Source organism: Bos indicus x Bos taurus, chromosome 8 (genome assembly GCF_003369695.1).
Source record: "Bos indicus x Bos taurus breed Angus x Brahman F1 hybrid chromosome 8, Bos_hybrid_MaternalHap_v2.0, whole genome shotgun sequence".
In the NCBI taxonomy this organism is placed as follows: domain Eukaryota; kingdom Metazoa; phylum Chordata; class Mammalia; order Artiodactyla; family Bovidae; genus Bos; species Bos indicus x Bos taurus.
In genome coordinates, this window is record NC_040083.1 from 95235690 (window position 1) to 95255891 (window position 20202).

Below are 20202 nucleotides of genomic sequence, written 5' to 3' on the forward strand. Positions count from 1 at the left end.
TCTGTAAGAATGATATTTTAAGTGGTTCAAAAAGTCCCTGTGAGAGAAGTGTGAATTGTTGTTCACAGCATAGTTAAATCTTTTAACTTTTAAATCTTTCATCAGCACCTCTACTTCTTCTCTTCTTTTGTAGTATGCATGATAAGAGTTGACCCCAACTACCATCAGCATCTTGTGTATGTCCCTAAAGAATTATCTGAGAAATTCCCTCCTATAGTTTTGGGCTTGGTTGAATTTAGGATTGCTTGTTTGTATTTGCTTGGTTTAATTCACATGTTGTTCCCTTAGATGAAAGTTCTCTTAACAGACCATCATTTGTAGAAACACTGCTGTTCAAGTTCACTGTCTTTCTCTTTAATGCAATAGTTTAATATAAGAGGGTTTTTTAGTCTATAAAATAATATGCAGAAATCTAAGATTTAAATATTTACTTTTGACAGGGGAATCACTGAACTAAATATCAGTTCAGTTCAGTTCAGTCGCTCAGTCGTGTCCGAATCTTTGCAACCCCGTGAATCGCAGCATGCCAGGCCTCCCTCTCCATCACCAACTCCCAGAGTTCACTCAAACTCATGTCCATCGAGTCCGTGATGCCATCCAGCCATCTCATCCTCTGTTGTCCCCTTCTCCTCTTGCCCCCAATCCCTCCCAGCATCAGAGTCTTTTCCAATGAGTCAACTCTTCGCATGAGGTGGCCAAAGTATTGGAGTTTCAGCGTTAGCATCAGTCCTTCCAGTGAACACCCAGGACTGATCTCCTTTAGGATGGACTGGGTGGACCTCCTTCCAGTCCAAGGGACTGTCAAGAGTCTTCTCCAACACCACAATTCAAAAGCATCAATTCTTCAGCACTCAGCTTTCTTCACAGTCCAACTGTCACATCCATACATGACCACTGGAAAAACCATAGCCTTGACTAGACAGACCTTTACTTCCAATTTACCTCTTAGACTTGAGAGAGAGCCTCACTAGTTAAGGAAACGTTGAAGGTTTGTAAGGTCTTTCTATAAATCTTTGAAAATTATTTTAGAAAAATTTACCAAATATGATGAGGTTTAAGAAAAAGATATTCTGGCCTTCTGCTTTTTGTCATACAGGAGAAACTTATAGAGAAAATGCAGAGAAAAACCTGGGCACTAGAGCAGTGTAAACTAGAGATGAATTCTCTGCCTATCTTAAAGATGACCCAGAGGGAAATGTGAATTACAATAGGAATTTCAGCCCTTGGAATTTAGGTTCAAGGGAGAAGGATTCTCAATCCATTTTGCTTTATTGCCATTTGTGACCATCTGTGTATTTGTAACATCATTCATGATCTCCTTTTAATGATAACTGTCTAAGATTATACTCTGTATGACTTTGTTTTCTAGGCTTCGGGAGCAAGTTCTGCTTGAACCTAGCTGATCGTTATGGAACCCATTGACATTCCAAAACAATATATACACATAACTATGTATTTGTGTGTGTGGGTGTGTGTATATATGTATATGTATGTGTGTATATATATGTATACGTATATACACACACACACATAATCAGCCAAAATCAGAGAAAAGGAACAGGGATTTAATACCTTTTTTATGCTTATTTTTGTCAAACATGTACTCCTTTCATACGGGTGGCTTTTACAAGGCAACTGCCATCATTTAATGTTTTCAATTGTAATTGTCTTAATGGAAATGTTAAGATTCATATCTGATTAACATTTTTAATAACTTAGAGGAGATTTTAACTTTAATTATTTAAATTAGGTAAAATTATTGTACTGAATCCTCTGTCTAAAGTTTATTCAGGGGTGATTTCCCTGTTGTGTGCATAAAATCAAGACCTTATTTTACTGATGCATAAGTCCTAGTGGGACGAGACTAGGCATATGCTTTCGGGTTAATAAGGACTTCCTCCAATCAGTTTTCCCCAATCAAAGAAGCCATGTCATTTTCCTTTTAGAAACATACAAGTGGACCCAATTTGGGAATTTTCATAATAGCTCATGCATTTGTCAGCCAACATTAAAAAGTAACCAACTCCTCAGGTATTTGTAGTTTACCCTAATGCTTCTATAAAGAGAGTAGGTAAAAAAGAAAAGGGTAGATAATCTTTCTTATGCAAACTTTTTTCTTACATTTTGTCTTTCTTTCTTTTGATGTTAGTAGCATCCTCCACACATTCGTGTGCCTGATTTGAAAGGAAGCTGGGGCACCCAGCAAGTTTAGCCTTTAAGTTTCTGTGTATCGGTTTGCAGAGTAAATAATGCTGGGAGGAATAAAAAAGGGAGAGACACATGGAACACAACGCATTGAAAATTCCGGTGCTTGGGCTTCTGCTTCAGAGGAACCCTAGTGGCTTAGAGCTAAACGGCCATTTTATTCAAATGCTTGCTGTAAAATCTTAAAAACATACTGGCAGGTGCTCCTCTTCTTGGCAATTCATTAAGTATCCAGAATTCTACAATGTTTAACTGAAGAATTGGTTAACGTTTTGATCCTCAAGTGTTGAACGTTCTTTGTGTTTGGGGATGGGTTTTGGGTTTTGGGGGGTTTTTTAATTCCTGAAGCTTACCAGATATGAATGGCTAATATTCCATTGTTCTGCTTATTGTAATGGTGAATGCTTTAAGAAAAAAAAGTGTAATTTGCTAAGAATAATTCATGATCTGTTTATGCGATAACTCCTTTTTGTTACAATTTTTTTAAAAAAAGCTATTTTTGTTAATGTAAAGTAAATATTTCAGAGCAGATTTTTTAAACTTATTGCACTAAATACAGGCTCTGTACAAAATAAAAAAAGAAAAGCCTCAGCATTTTATCATTCCATGGAAGGAGAATCTTTTGAAAGAAAGCATTGCCTCCTACCAGAATTAGAAAATGAATTAGACCGGTATTATGGAAATACATACAATTAATGTCACTAGGGCTTAATAAGCAGCTGTTTGCTAATGTGCTTCCTTTCAAAGGGTTGGACCTTTAAATTGCTGCAAAAGGTAAATTGTACTTTTTTTTTAAGTATCCGTGTTCTTTAGCTAGGCTAAAATTTGCTAAATGCCTTGGTTTCTTTTCAAAGCTCATGTAATATTTCTGATTTTTCAGAATATTTGCAATAAGAGTCTGGAATTAAAAAAAAAAAAAAAGGAAACAAGAGCTCATGTCTTGGCAAGATCACGGAAAAGAAAATTATGAGAGTAGCTAATTTGAAACAATAATTCTCCAGAATTTAACATCTAACATCTGATGTCACTAAATGGTATCATTGTGCTCTTTTATATCATTTGAAATGGAATAAATATAATCATGTAACTAATCATCCAAATAGGTGAGAGAGCAAATCATGTAAGAAAATTTAGCATACCTTCTGTTTCATAGCCACACAGATTATGGACATTAAGAAACATTGGGAACTAAATTTAGGATTGGCAAAAGTCTAGAAGATGGGTATCAAAACAGAAGACATTCCAGACGCTAGTTATTTTAGGAGGTGTCCCTCCAAAGTGACCTGCTGGAAGTCTTGCATTTGGAAATTAGGTTCTGCTCACTTGGACATCCCAGCACCATGGACTCTTGCTGCTCCCTGTTCCGTATGCTCGCAATCTCAGCTATTTGGAAGCCACCAGGAATGCTTTCTAATTATCATTTGCAACTAGAACTGTAATCAGAAAGAAATTTTGTATTTTTGTATAACTGGATTGTGTGCCATTTTATATAACAGGTCCTGTTTTACAAATAAATTTTGTTCTACTAACATTGTGTTTAGAAATTATGATCTATGTGTAACCATGTCATTTGTGTTCCAGATTAATTGCCAGCCTGTTTCCCCTGCAGTCAGTGTGTGTGCCATCCAGGTAGATATATGCAGATGTGCATATATTATTATGCACAGGCATAATATTACACGGGCACACACAGAGAGATATTTGATTTATAGAATATCACTCTCTCGTGAGCTTCATTCCTTGAGGCATTTTAGAAAGACTCACAGAGGCTTTTCAGCAACATTTGAATGTTTTGAGGTTATGTTTGGATAGTCCTGCTGCCGCTTTCATTCATCATGAGTCATTCCTCAGCTGGCTCTGGGCTGCCTCACTGCTATTTGCTCCCTGCCTCCCTCTCTGCCCAAGTGAGAAGAATAGAGGAAGAACAAAAATTATCTGTGAAATGTGGTTACCTGAATACTGTTATAAACCACTGACTCTGTGTTGTGGTTTTTGTCTTTTTCTGTGGTAAAGCTTCAAAAGCATGTTCAGGACACCTATTTCCAGAGTTGTAGTGAGCGTCCTGTCTCGTCAAGGGTAATCACAGTGAGAAGAGAATCATACTTGTTGCTGCCATTGGAAAATTCAGGCTCTGGTGCCTGATTCAGACTTTCTGGGCTCCTGCCTGAAGATTAAGCTCTGCTGTATATGATAGGGAAGGGAAAAGGTTATATTTCAGTATAAATCCGAGAGACCCATCTTCTATGGGAGGCTTACCAGTACATTAGGTAAACATTAGGAATTTAGCTAGAGCACTGAGATTGTATAATCCTTGCAAGGATGAGCACAGCTCAAAGCAGGTTGTTCCTTTAAACCATTTAATGCAGTGTTTAAGGATTAGAGCTTTTATCCTATCCTATTGCATAATTAAGTCCTAAGTTACTGCAGTTTAAGTAGCTTAACTGTATGTTTGTCCCTCAACTTTTTCCATTATGGTTGAGGAGGGGGCACTCACTGAGTCTATTTAAAAGTTATGTGGCAAATAAGTTTTCCCTTTGTACAGATGCTTTCTCTTATTTTTTTCTTTTTTCAGCGAAAGGCATTAAACTGCCAGTTCCCAATACCACTGATCTTGGTCTGCGAAGGGCTCTGTTATCTTCCAGGGCAGTTTCAGGATTTCACCCCACTAGAGGGTAGTGAGGAGATGACTCCTTCTTGTATTGTGGTCCTAAAACGCTTGAAACCAGAGTAAGGCTCCTCCCACCCTCTCCCTTACTACAGGCACCAAATATTCATGAGGCCGTATTAATGCCCCTAAGGCCCAGACCGTTTCCACCAAGCACCACTACTAGCTAATAAAGACCACTGAAAAGCCTTCAGTGTAGAATTCTGGGGTCATTCCCAAACCTAGAGCTGATGGTTATGGTGACCTGCATGTTTTATTTTATTTTTGATCAGTAACCTCACTTGAATTTTTGGAGTTTCCAATAGCCTTAACATAACCTCTGAAATGTTTCCTTCAGAAAGGTCTTTATAAGTTTTCACCTTTCAGTAAGTTTTCTACTGCTTTTTTTCTTCTTTTTTTACTGTTACTTAAAAAAATAAAAATGAAATCCCCAGAGTGTGAAGACTTATCAGTGTACCTGCCACAGTTAATTTCTGTATTCTCTTCATATATTCCATCTAACAAATGAAAAGTGCACTATAATGGCTTGCCTAGAGTTGTTAAGATGTGGTCTGTGGATATATATTAGAAAATTGTGAGTTCATAAGCAAATGCATAAAGCAGAGCTTTGTGTATTATATATTCACAATGTAGAATGCCTTTTGCTTTAAATGCATATTCATGTATCTTTCTGTACTAAGGAATACATGATGGCCCATTTGAAAAGTAGTCTTTCTTCATAGACAGTGGCTGCTTTTAGAATTAGCTCATCTTTTTCATGGCACACAGCCCAAATTGTGAAAAAGCAGAATGCTTGAATGTGCCAAGAAAAAATATAAAGCTGGCAAACTTAGAAAACAAAATAAAAAGCATGTTGTATACACTTAAAAATTTTAAATAGCGTGTTTTCCCCCTTCATGTTTTATAAATTTGAGTCAAATTCTTATTCTCCCAAGTTTTAATTAAGAGGGAAATTTTAATCCAATATTTAAATCTTTGAAGATATCTTTCTTATAAAAAACTTCAATACAAAGTTTTTAAACTTGAGAATTTCTGTGGAAAACCTTTTCTATGGAAATACTGCAGTACCCTCTCTTCCTCCCCATATCCTTTTTATATGTGTAAAAAAAGACAAATTGTGCTTCCATTTCAATATCACAGGAACAGTTATCACTTTTCTAAATTAGATAAGAAGGATTTAAGTTTGGTATTTTCTAAAGGAATTCATTAGTAAATTTGTTAAAAAAAGATATGCAGTTGTTAGGGACCCAAATATTAGGCTATTTTATTCAGTTTTGATACTCAGTTTTACAGCATGAATGATTTCCTGAGAAATAACACTGTAGACCAGGGAATTCAGAATAGTAAAGCATTCAAGTAACTCATAGTCTAGTCAAGATCTAGCTGAACATCAAAGAGTTGTAATTTCCAAATGTTTCAGAAATCTCTCACTTTTATTTGCCAAGACATGAATTTAATATTTGATATTCAAAAGCAAGGGGCTTCCCAGGTGGCACTAGAGGTAAGGAACCCGCCTGCCAATACAGGTAGACATGAGAGACACGAGTTTGATCCCTGCATTGGGAAGATCCCCTGGAGGAGGGCACGGCAACCCACTCCAGTTATTCTTGCCTGCAGAATCCCATGGACAGAGGAGCTTGGTGGGCTATGGTCCATAGGGTCGCAAAGAGTCGCACACGACTGAAGTGACTTGGCATGCACGCACTCAAAAGCAGGTTTGTAATCTTTTGCAGGGACCAAGGGGCCCTTTGAGAAGCTTATGGAAGGAATGAACTATCTTTCTCTCAAAGTCTCATAGCCTACCTATGAATATTGGTACTTACCAATTTCAGACATGGAATCATCCTTTTTTTAATTGAAGTATAGTTGATTTACAATGTTGTGTTAATTTCTGCTATACAATAAAGGGATTCAGATAGAAATATTTTTAAAAATTACTTTCCATTATGGTTTATCATAGGATACTGAATATAGTTCTCTGATACAGTAGGACCTTGTTGTCTGGACTCATTTTTTTTTATAGCTTGAAAACTTTAATTTAGTACCAGCTTTGAAAGTAAAAATCACACCAATGTGAATGAAAAACAGGATGATCAACACTGAATTTCCAAGATTTCCTTCTTTGAATGTGTGAGGATGTCTGTGTCCTGGGATGAATTTTTGGCAAGGTACCAAATTATTTACAATGGACAAGAAAATCCAAAAGGAAATAAATAGGGAATCTCTATAATTATCCATCTACCAAAACACTAGATTCTTTAACATTATCGCTCAGATGTGACATTTATGTCATAGTGTTAACAGTAGATCTCTGTCTAAAAATAGATCTCAGTCAACATGACTGAGAACATTTGAAGACGATAAATTAGCAACCTCACTGTAGTTCATAGCTGACAACAATTTTTAGTGGCAGATGCTGAGGGGAGAAATTCAGAGGTTGCTTTTCTCCAAGCATTAAATCGGGGGGCAGGGGGAGGTGTTTCCTCCCATTTTGAGTGGTTTTCAGTAACCACTAGAGCCACCTTGGACCACTGCCAATGGGACTGTGCTTCTACTACCCACATTCACTTCACCTTCCTTCTTTAGAATTTCTTCACATTTACCCCCTCGGGCTACCCTGATAGCTCAGTTGGTAAGGAATCTGCCTGCAATGCAGGAGATCCCGATTTGATTCCTGGATCAGGAGGATCCCCTTGAAAAGGGATATAGGCTACCCACTCCAGTATTCTTAGGCTTCCCTTGTGGTTCAGCTGGTAAAGAATCCACCTGCAATGAGGGAGACCTGGGATTGATCCCTGGGTTGGGAAGATCCCCTAGAGAAGGAAAGGCTACCCACTCCAGTATACTAGCCTCGAGAATTCCACGGACTGAATAGTCCATGGGGTCGCAAAGAGTTGGACATGACTGAGCAACTTCCACTTCACCCCCTTACTATTAAGAGTGCTGGAGGGTCCTCTGGGCCCTTGAAAAAGCAGGAAGACATCCTTAAAAGAGTCTGAAGTTATTCTAAGATTTGATTCCCGTGGTCATGACTTACAGTCAGACATCAAATATTACCTGTGTTTTCAAGCTGAAGATAGCAATGGAAATGTCACAACTGACTGGTGAAGAAAATAGAAATCAGGGACTTTGCCAATTGCCCAGTGGTTAAGACTCTGCATTTCCAATGCAAGGGCCCTGGGTCTGATCCCTGGTTGGGGATCTAAGGTCCCACTTGCCTGGGGTGCAGCCAAAAGCTAAAAAAGAAATCAGCTCCCTTTCCCACCCCATACCCCTAGAAGAGTTCTACTGAAACTTCCACAATAGTGAAGAGAGAGACCACAGATGGAAGTTCCCATATTGGGTGGAACGCCTTTTTGTCATACAAGTGTGTGACCTAAAGGGGGAATGTCCTGATATTCACCTAGGAATCTGATCCACCCATCTCATCAACTCAGAAATTGGAGTTAGTTATTTTTTGAGGAAGATGTGTTAAACCATCCTATGTGATTAAGCATTGAGAAGACTTGAGGAAAATGAATGGGCACAGGACTGGAGTGAACTTCCTACCAGCATCCTGCAGACCATTCTACCTGCCACTAGAAAATGTGAGCACTTCCATCATTTACCATGCTGATCATTAGGCCAGAATTTTTTTAAAAAATTGTTTGAAGTAGTTTAGAGGAATGAAACAATGCTAGGACAGCTTTGGAACTGATGATTGAAGACAGAGACTGCTGAGTACATTTTTCCCATCCTCTGGATTCTACTAGTTGTTCTCAGAGCTTTCTGGCCCTCTTGTTTTGGCTAATTTTGATTTTCAAAGACATCAGAGGGAGAAAGTTACCTTTCTTCCATTATGTCGCATTAGTACTACTAGACTATGATGTTTGTTGAGGTTTTCTTGATTTCTTCCATCCTATAAAAGAAGCTGGGAGCCCATAATGAAGTTTCAGTTATATTGTCTCAGAATATCCTTGATCACTGAGTGCATGTCTGGTAGATCTTATACCCGATGAAATTAATTCAGTGGGCTGTTGGCTGGTTTGGTTTGTACAACTAACAAAAGAGAGGGGAGAAAAGTGTGGAGGCCACCTAACAATGACAGGGGCTCTGGGAAAACAACCAAAGACAAAAGCATATCTTCTGAAGACCAGAGGTCCAGCAAAGAACTTTGTAGCACAGCCTTCCTGAACTCCTGAGTTAGAACAGTCTCCTAGAATAAAGCAGCAGAGTTTGAAAGATCAGTCAGTGCAGGGGACCTCCTCTGAGCCTCACGTCCACTGTCAGATCCTGTCCAGTGTATGGGGTGATTTGAGCAAAACAGGCCCATCGGTGTGATTCAGTGTCTCACTGCTTTGTGATCCACCATGAGAAGTATGCTGTGGTGCCACATATTTCTCAATCTGATGCCTTTTTTGTCTTCGGTTTTGTTTTGCCATTTGCATTCCTATTTCATAGTGTCACGATGAATTTTTGTATCACGTTTGGTCTTTGTCCACTACAAACTGTAGGATCACAGTTAAGCCTTCCGTGAATTCCCTGGTTTGGCATCTTTTACCTTAGCATTATTTTGAGGGTTTTTCCTCCCTTATTACATTTCCTTATTACAGTGCCACTACACTGTATTCAGGTGGGGAAATAAACACGTAGGTGCTTGAGCATGCCCCAAGGACACGGCCGTAGCCCTGTGGTATTTGTGGCTGTCCTTCTTGACACAGTATAGACTTTACAGAGGGTTGTGCTCTCAGAGGACTTAAAAATATGTATATTAAGCAATTAACTTTCTGGAGTTATCAAAATTTGCTGGGAAATTAACTTCCAAGAGCTCTGAATTGGATGGAATTCCGTCTGGCTTCAGAGTACAATGAGCCAATATGAAGTGGAGCTTTGAAATGGTTTCCTTGTGCAGAAATATGATCTAGGAACAAAAGTGCTGATCTAATGCTAAGTTTTCTGTGTACTAACTCAGTTGCCAGAATTATAATGAAAACTGTATTTTAGTCTAACAAATGTATAGAATTTTTTATGTAATAAATAAAATTTTATAGGAAATAATGTCATTGTCTGCTGTGTCATAACACTTTCCCATGCCCAGAGTTGTGATGAATAGTGTAGAGGAGGAAAAATAATTGTTCTCCATACCTGTCTGAGTTCTTAGCTGAGACCCTATAATAGAAGACAGGTTAACAAGAGGAAAACACACAGAAGTTTATTAACATGTATGCCTCATGTATACATGTGAGATACCCAGGGGAAAATGAGTAACTCCTCTAAGTGGCTTAGAATTCAAATTAAATATCATCCTAATAGGGAAAGGGGAGAGAGGATGCAGGCCTTTTCGGGGAGAGTAAATGATTTTTAGGAAAGATGAATGGGCCCTTAGAAGAATAGATGAGAGGCATGATAGCTTGTGACAAAGTGTGTCTGGGTGTGGTGTCTACTTCTAGTCTCTTCTGTGATAAGGGTCAATCTTCCCTGACTGATGAAACTCCTGAGAAAGCGATTTATGACATTGGAGTTCTTTTTAGAGAATCTGTCTAGGGAGATAAGGCGAGTTCAGAGGATGCCTTGGCCTGCATTTGCTGTTTTTCAAGTGCCTATAGCTCAAAATAATCAATATAACAAAACAGCATTTTCAAGAAAATGGCATGTCTTGAACTTCTGCAGTCATACTTTGGGGTGGCATATTCTGCTAACTCTGCGATAGAAAGTGAGAGTAGGCAACATCTTGTTTTCAAATTAGGTCAATATGCTGCAAGGGTGCTCTGGAATTCCCCAGCTATTTCTTTCCAGTGTGTCTCAGCCTGTTCTAGGATCCCTGAAGTATGAAGCATAAATGTAAATATACTAAGTAAAACCTAACTTCCAAAGTACGAAGTTCATCCATTGCCTGGCCAGCCTTCCTAGCTGGAGTCTGAGTCACTCTGAGTACGAGGTCTGAGTATGAAGGTTGGAACTGAATTCAATCACCAGGCAGAAGGGAAAAGCCTCTTAGATAACGTTTGCCATGGGAAACACTCGTTGTGCTTGGTACAGTGCCCTGCACATAAATCGAAGCCTGGTGCTAAGTTGGTGAGTTGGTGAAACTGTGGTGTGCCAAAATTTAGGCAATAGCTGTGCCCCCATTAATGTTTGGAAAAAATCAAGCTTGTTTCAAACTAATCATGTTTTAAATGATACTGGAGACTAAGGGTGTTTTTAAGTGGAAGGTTTTTTTACAGTACCGATAAATCCAATGTAATTTTGGATTTTTCTCCAGAGGCTGCTGCACAGACTGCTTTTCATTAGCAAATGTTGAGTAATGCCCAGATCATAGGCCTGGTTGTTGATCTCTACCACCTTGCCAAAAGGAGTTGTCATAGAACCTTGGTGAGGAGTCCTCAAATACTCCAGGTGTTTGAGATACTGAAGAATGTTAACCATTCTGGACTGTTTATTCTCTTTTGAGGGGCAGTAGTCTTGAAGCAGATTTGCACAATTCCTAGTTACATAAACTAGCTAGTGATTAAAGAGCCTGTGAAAAACCTCACATCTCCTGAAAGATACCCAGAACTCTTTTCTCTATATTTGGCTATGAGAAGTATACTCTTTATTCAATCTCAAATTTTAGAAAATAAATAAAAATCTAGAGAGTTTCTTTTAGGAGGCATACTGCTTGTGCACTCTAGAGGAATATATAAGCTGTGATTGAAATTTCAGCTTCAAATAGTGCTCAAAGCTCCTGGAGGTGTTGAAAAGTTCAGAAAGAAACCAGAATCCTATGAGGCCCTTTGAAAGTGAAAGTGTTAGTCGCTCAGTTGTGTCCGACTCCTGCGACCCCATGGACTGTAGCGGCCAGGCTTCTCTGTCCATGGAATTCTTCAGGCAAGAATACTGGAGTGGGTAGTTATACCCTTCTCCAGGAGATCTGCCCGACCCAGGATTACAACCCAGGTCTCCCACACTGTAGGCAGATGTTTTACCATCTAAGCCACCAGGGAAGCCCCATGAGGCCCTTTGACCTCCTATTTTTGTCCAGGTGCTGTGAAACTAACCCATGAGTCCAGGCCTCTTCACATTATTATTTTTAGTTGTTGCAAGTAGCAGTGAAGGTGAGGAATAGTTTGTGCCTTTAATTTGATTTTATGCCTTCTTTACTGTCCAAATCCTGAGAAAAATAATTTTAGAAGATGTACCTAGGTTACATTTAGGCTTCCAGAAAATGCAAAGCTAAGCTTTTATGCCATTTCCTGGGCTTATCAGCAATTTCAATAGGCATCTTAAAGCTCTCTAGGTAGTTATAAGCTCCCTGGCCAGGTATGTCAGACCAGAGAGGTGACAGTAAGGAATTGTCTTCAAGGCAAAGCAAAAGGGCTTTCACTCAACCAAACTCATACTGTAACCTCACATTTGGAGACAGGATATTAGGGGTTTGTGTTTGATTTGTTCTATCTGCCAGAAGGGATTCTTCCAGCTGACAACAAAAAACAATTTTAAGATGAAAATTTAGAAAAAAACTTTTTTTAAAAAACAGGCATGTGAAAATTGAGAAAAGGAGATTATCTGTAAGAAACCCTAAACTGCCATAAGATTAACTCCGAGTTTTCTGTAAGTCTTGTGAAGAGGACAACAAGAAAGGTACATAGTTTTAAATCTCTAATAAAAGGAAACATTAAATAGAACTTCAACAGGAGGGACCAGGTAGGTACTAAAAATGTTCTGATCTTTAATAACTTGAAGTGATGTCTACAATATAGTCAATATAAAAGGGCATAAAGCAATATTTATAGCATGATCTCATTTATGTAAAATCAATATGTTTATACATCTTTAAATGACTGAGGATATAATAGATGCTCTCTTAACCAATTCTATAGGCATTGCTTGTTGATTGGTTAATTGAAAAATCTGGTTAAGGAGGAAAGTCATTATAAAAGAAATGTTTTTTAAAACTACAACAAGTAAATAATCATTGGCCAAGCTTTGACCTAAGTATTCGTTCTATATATGACACCTTAAGTCTTCTGAAGTTGTCTATTGTCTTTTTCTTTTGGCAGCATTAAACATACCAATAATGTAAACCACCAAAAAAATGTAATAATGTGAAATATTGGTTTCTTTAAAATGGATCAAGAATTTAGAGATGCTGAATGATGCAGCAAGCTGAGTATAGACTGCTAGGTTTTATTTCTTGCCAATGTTTATAATTCTCATGCACACTTAACTCAAGAGGGGTATTTTAGTATCTTTATAGAGTCTTTCCAATAGGGCTTCCCTGGTGGCTCAGATGGTAAAGAATCTGCACACAGTATGGGAGACTAGGTTTGATCCTTGGGTCAGGAAGATCCCCTGGAGAAGGGGATGATAACCCACTCCAGTACCCTTGCCTGGAGAATACCATGGACACAGGAGCCTGGTGGGAGACAAAAATGACTGAGTGACTTTCACTTGCATAGAGTCTTCCCAAAGCATTCGCCTTCGCTTTCATAGAAATTTCTCTCTTCATACTCATTGTTTTTTTATCATATATGTAGTATTTTAATAATCACACCATTTCAATAACCACAGAACATGGCATAATGTGTTGAAATAAACATACCTGACTCTTGCTAAGCACGGTCCGCTGATGCTGAGAACAGCACATAGGCTGCTCTCCTGGACCATTCAGTCTGCTATGGACATCAGCCAGCACATTCTACAGAGGACTGGAGGGTGTTAGTTAATCTGGAAATATGGTTAAGTGAGAGTCAGCTACCATTCTTTTTACATCAAAATGAGAACAATGGTTATCTCTGGGATGTGACATTAGGGTAATTTAATTTTTTCTTTGCTTATGTGTATTTAAATATTTAAAATATTCCTCTGTAGTTTTTTATCAGTGAACTAAAATGAACTGGAATGGATGAATTTAATTCATATAACCATTATATCTACTACTGTAGGCAAGAATCCTTTAGAAGAAATGGAGTAGCCATCATAGTCAACAAAAGAGTCCAGAATACAGTACTTGGGTGCAGTCTCAAAAATGACAGAATGATCTACGTTCATTTCCAAGGCAAACCATTCCATATCATGGTAATCCAAGTCTATGCCCCAACCACTAATGCCGAAGAGGCTGAAGTTGAAGGGTTCTATGACCTACAAGACCTTCTATAACTAACGCCAAAAAAGGATGTCCTTTTCATCATAGGGGACTGGAACGCAAAAATAGGAAGTCAAGAGATACCTGGAGTAACAAGCTAGTTTGGCCTTGGAGTACAAAATGAAGCAGGGCAAAGGCTAACAGAGTTTCTCCAAGAGAATGCACTGGTCACAGCAAACACCTTCTTTCAACAACACACGAGATGACTCTACACATGGACATCACCAGTTGGTCAATACCAAAATCAGATGGATTATATTCTTTGTAGATGAAGATGGAGAAGCTCTATACAGTGAGCAAAAACAAGACCAAGAGCTGACTATGGCTCAGATCATGAACTCCTTATTGCAAAATTCAGACTTAAATTTAAGAAAGTAGGGGAAACCACAGACCATTCAGGTATGACCTAAATCAAATCCCTTATGATTATACAGTGGAAGTGACAAATAGATTCAAGGATTAGATCTGATAGAGTGCCTGAAGAACTATAGACGGAGGTTCATGACATTGTACAGGAGGCAATGTTCAAGACCATGCCCAAGAGAAAGAAATGCATCACAGCAAAATGGTTGTCTGAGGAGGCCTTACAAATAGCTGAGAAAAGAAGAGAAGCTAAAGGCAAAGGAGAAAAGGAAAGATATACCCATCTGAATGCAGAGTTCCAAAGAATAGCAAGGGGAGATAAGAAGGCCTTCCTCAGTGATCAATGCAAAGAAAGAGGAAAGCAATAGGATGGGGAAGACTAAAGGTCTCTTAAAGAAAATTGGAGATGCCAAGGGAACGTTTCATGCAAAGATGGGCTCAATAAAGGACAGGAATGGTATGGACCTAACAGAAGCAGAAGATACTAAGAAGAGGTAGCAAGAATACACAGAACTATACAAAAAAGATCTTAATGACCCAGATAACCACGATGGTGTGATCACTCACCTAGAGCCAGACATCCTGAAATACAAAGTCAAGTGGGCCTTAGGAAGCATCACTAAGAACAAAGCTAGAAGAGGTGATGGAATTCCAGTTAAGCTATTTCAAATCCTAAAAGATGATGCTGTGAAAGTGCCTCATTCAGTATGCCAGCAAATTTGGAAAACTCAGCAATGGCCACAGGACTGGAAAAGGTCAGTTTTCATTCCAATCCTAAAGAAAGGCAATGCCAAAGAATGTTCAAAGTACTGCACAATTGTATTCATCTCTTACGTTAGCAAAAGTGAAGTCACTCAGTCGTGTCCGACTCTTTGCGACCCCGTGGACTGTAGCCCACCAGGCTCCCCTGTCCATGGGATTCTCCAGGCAAGAATACTGGAGTGGGTTGCCATTTCCTTCTCCAGGGGGATCTTCCCAACCCAGGGATTGAACCCAGGTCTCCTGCATTGCAGGCAGACACTTTAACCTCTGAGCCACCAGGGAAGCCCTTTATGTTAGCAAAGTAATGCTCAAAGTTCTCCAAGCCAGGCTTCAACAGTATGTGAACTGAGAACTCCAGTTGTTCAACTGAATTTAGAAAAAGCAGAGGAACCAGAGATCAAATTGCCGCCATCCGCTGAATCATCAAAAAAGCAAGAGAGTTCCAAAAAAACATCTACTTCTGCTTTATTGATTGTGCCAAAGCCTTTGACTGTGTGGATCACAACAAACTGTGGAAAATTCTTCAAGTGATGGAAATCTCAGACCACCTGACCTGCCTCCTGAGAAATCTGTATGCAGGTCAAGAAGCAACAGTTAGAACCAGACATGGAACAATGGACTGGTTCCAAATTGGGAAACGAGTATGTCAAAGCTATATATTGTCACCCTGGTTATTTAACTTATATGCAGAGTACATCCTGCAAAATACTGGGCTGGATGAAGCACAAGCTGAAATCAAGATTGCTGGGAGAAATATCAATAACCTCAGATATGCAGATGACACCACCCTTATGGCAGAAAGTGAAAGAAAAGAGTGAAAAAGCTGGCTTAAAACTCAATATTCAAAAAATGAAGGTCATGACATCTGGTCCCATCACTTCATGGGAAATAGATGGGGAAACAATGGAAACAGCGACAGACTTTATTTTGGGGGGCTCCAAAATCACTGCAAATGGTGACTGCAGCCATGAAATTAAAAGATGCTTGCTTCTTGGAAGAAAAGCTATGACCAACCTAGACAGTGTATTAAAAAGCAGAGACATGACTTTGCCAACAAAGGTCCATATAGTCAAAGCTATGGTTTTTCCAGTAGTCATGTATGGATGTGAGAGTTGGACCATAAAGAAAGCTGAACACCAAAGAATTGATGGGTTTAAACTGTGGTATTGGAGAAGACTGTTGATAGTCCCTTGGACTGCAAGGAGATTCAACAAGTCAATCCTAAAGGAAATCAGTCCTGAATATTCATTGTAAGGACTGATGCTGAAGTTAAAACTCCAATACTTTGGCCACCTGATGCAAAGAACTGTCTCATTGGAAAAGACCAATTCATGGAAGGACTGATGCTGGGAAAGATTGAAGGTAGGAGGAAAAGGGGATATGACAGAGGATGAGATGGTTGGATGGCATCACCAAGTCAATGGACATGAGTTTGAGAAAGCTGTAGGAGTTGGTGATGGACAGGGAAGCCTGGCATGCTGCAGTCCATTGGGTTGCAAAGAATCAGACACGACTGAGCAACTGAACTGAAGTATATTTTTAATAAACTCTATAGTTTTTAGTGAAAATATAATTAACATAAAAAGCAAATATCCAGGTAAGTATAATAAAATGACTACAAACTCATGTGATAATAGGCCAATAGAGTAGAAAAGATGGTCCCTCCAATTTTATTATTTATTGGAATTTAAGAGCTAAAGCTATGACTCAAATGAATAAGAAAAAAAATCATTTAATAAATTGTGTTTAGCACAGTTGGCTTTCACTTTGAAAACAAATCTAAGTCAAATCCAAATGGATTAAGGAATGTTTAATTAGAGAAAGGAAAAGTGAGAGGAAGGAGTGGGAAGGACTTAATAAATGTAGAAGAATTAGGAGGGGACAAAAGAAGAGGAGTAGAGTTGCTGAGGCCCACGTCTCAATCCGTGGAAAATATGATGAGTGAGGCCTGTTTCAGATGCATTTACTCAGCGTATCTCCAGCAGTGTGCTGCGCACGTTCGCTTCTTTTCAGCAGACATTTCCTGGGACCTTCTCTGGGCAGTAGGATTTGTATTTTGGGAATTCAGTGGAAAATACCAACTCCCTGATCTGAAGTAGCTCATAACCCCATGAAGAAGACAGATGGCAATGAGGGTGCTTCTGGAAGACAGAGAGAGGTGTTGTTGGGTTGTTAGGAGAAACTGAGCTGAGTCCTGAAGAAGGAAGGAGAATGAGCCAGATGATGAAAGAGCTGGAAGGAGGAATGGAGAAGATTCTCCCCAGAGGAATAGCGCAGGCCATAGTATAGCGACCAAAGGAAATCTCAGTCGTTTAGAAAACCCAGAGTCAAGAAGTGACCCCGGAGGGGATATGGGAGTTGTGCACCTTCGTTCAGACATCAGTTGAGTGTTGTCAAGAGCCTGTGGGGAGACTTGGGAGAGAGGGGAAAGGAGGAAGAGGAAGATTCCAGTGGGAAATCTATAGACCCGTGACTAATTAAACCTGGGTGGGGGGGGGGATGTAGAGGGTACTGTGGGGTCCACTCAGCATGGGGTATGCGACCTCTTCATTTCAAGATAGGGACTTGCTCCGAATGGTCAAGTCCATCAGGCTCTGAGTCTGTAGCTCACTGATATTGGAATTCAACGTTTCCCTCTTCTCAGCACCGTCTGCTGCAAAATCTCTGTAATGATATGAAGGAGCCATTTGGAAAGGAGTTTGAAGGACTAAAAATATTTCTATTTGCCAACAGATTTTTTTTCTATTCCCTGATGAAGAAAATCTACCTAATTTCTTTTTTTTTTTTAAGAGACCCCAACCTAACAATGGCTTTTACAGCTAAGGTAACTACAGACAAACTTTTTCTCAGTGGCTCTAACTCTGTTCTTCTTCGTTGTCACCTTAACCACCTGTGTGCTTCTCTGCTAACAATACATATAGTGTATTTTTAGTGTGTGTGTGTGTGTATATATATTTATGTATTTATGTTCCACTTTTTCCCAAAAAGGCTTATGCAAAATAAGATTATTAAAATAAAAATAGAAAAACAAAGACATAAACAGGAAGAAACAAATATGCTAGACTCTAGGACCAATATGTTTACAGGACATTTAAGCATTAAGTACTTGGAGCTTCCTAGCAACCTTAAAAGAAAGGACAACAGCAAGATTTATAAAATTGTATCCTCTTATGGAAAAAGGTAATATACCTTCTTCAAGTTCTTGTGAAAACAAAAATAATCTGCATATGGCTCTCAGATTGGGCACCTGAGCTGGTAAAGTCCAAGCATGTAACTACCTGATGCTTTAACTGAATTTGTTACCTCATTTTTATCCAGATCAGCCTCGATTAAGACTTATAAGACACGTTCATAAGTATAAATGAAACAGAAAGGAAGTATTTGTTTATTCCAAAGACAATTACAGAGTCCTGTATTCACTGAGGATACAGAAATAAGAGACCTAGTCTTTGCCTTCCAAAACGTCATGGACTGTTTAGGAAGGCAAAGGGTTAAACAGATGATTGTAATATAATGTACCACTGCTCTCAGGGAGTTAACACAGGAGTAGCACAGAGACTGCCTGAAGGTGGGAGAGGCAGGAGATGGGGATGTGAGAGGGTAGAGAAGCCTTTTGAGAAAGGGAGGTAAGTGTCCCAAGCAGAGGGAACAACATATGTGAAGAAATGATGTCTGTGACTGTACTGAAGAGTAGGCGTGGGGACATGAAAAGGGAGAAGCCAACAGGTGTCGGATCTTGAGAGTCTTTGGGCCATACTAAGGGACTTGATTCATGCTGAAGAAAATAGGGACTCAGTGCAGGATTTTTAGCAAGGGAATACTTGAATTTTAGAAGGAAAGAATCATTGTGACAGCAGTGGGAGAAACTTGCTCAGCCTGTTAAAGGGTGTTCACAAAAAGCCCACAGCTAACATTATACTCAGTGGTGAAAATCCGAAAGCTTTCCACCTGAGATCAATAACAAGACAAGTATGCCTCTCTAGCCATTTCTATTCAGTATTTGTACTGAAGGTCCTAGCCAGGATAATTAGGTAAGAAAAAGAAATGAAAGGCACTCATATTAGAAAAAAGTAAACTTTCTTCTTAGATGACATTATCTTATAGATAGAAGATCATAAACAAATCCTACAGATACACCAATTAGACTTAATAAACAATTTAAGCATTGTTATGGGATATAAGCTCCACACATAAAAACCAGTTTTATTTCCATGCACTAGCAATGAACAATCCAAAAAGGAAATGAAGAAAACAATTCCATTCACAAGGGCATCAAAAAGAATATGATACTGAGATTGTATTTAACCAAGGAGGTACAAGATGTTCACATTGAAAGCTACAAAATACCATTGAAACAAATGAACAAAGATAAAAGTAAATGAGAAGACACACATTCATGGATTGGAAGAATGAATATTGTTAGGATGGAAATAGTACCCAAAGCCAAATCCATGTAATCCCTATCAAAATCCTAAAGGTTTTGTAGAAATGGAAATGGTGATTCAAAAATTCATATGGAATTACAAGGAAGCCCATATAGCCAAAACAATTGTGAAAAAGAATAATAAAATTGGAGAACTACCATTTCCTGATTTCAAAACTTACTACAAAATTAGTAACAAAATGACTTTATTTTCTTGGGCTCCAAAATCACTGAAGATGGTGACTGTGGCCATGAAATTAAAAGATGCTTGCTCCTTGGAAGAAAAGCTATGACCAACCTAGACAGTATATTAAAAAGCAGAGGCATTACTTTGCCCACAAAGGTCCATATAGTCAAAGCTATGGTTTTTCCAGTAGTCATGTATGGATGTGAAAGTTGGACCATAAAGAAAGCTGAGTGCCAAAGAATTGATGCTTTTGAACTGTGATGTTGGAGAAGACTCTTGAGAGTCCTTGGACTACAAGGAGATCAAACCAGTCAATCCTAAAGGAAATCAATCAGTCCTGAATATTCACTGGAAGGACTGATGCTAAAGCTGACTTTGGCTACCTGATGCAAAGAACTGACTCATTGGAAAAGACTCTGATGCTGGGAGGGATTGAAGGCAGGAGGAGGAGGAGAAGGTGACAAGACGAGATTGTTGGATGGCATCACCAACTC

At 39.0% G+C, this 20202-nt stretch overlaps 1 protein-coding gene across 3 annotated transcripts in view; it reads left to right on the top strand.

Annotated features, from left to right (window-relative positions):
• Window positions 1-20202, top strand: part of SLC44A1 (solute carrier family 44 member 1) — a 231399-nt gene that overhangs the window by 176944 nt on the left and 34253 nt on the right. The window contains exon 16 of one of the 3 annotated variants that reach the window (XM_027550433.1): window positions 1370-3736. The exons of 1 other annotated variant lie outside the window; for it this stretch is intronic. In XM_027550433.1, the coding sequence (XP_027406234.1) occupies window positions 1370-1393 (24 nt within the window). In that variant the 3' untranslated portion in view covers window positions 1394-3736. Of the gene's footprint in view, window positions 1-440; window positions 3737-20202 lie in introns of those variants that run through there. One more of the 3 variants, XM_027550435.1, reaches the window with a different exon arrangement.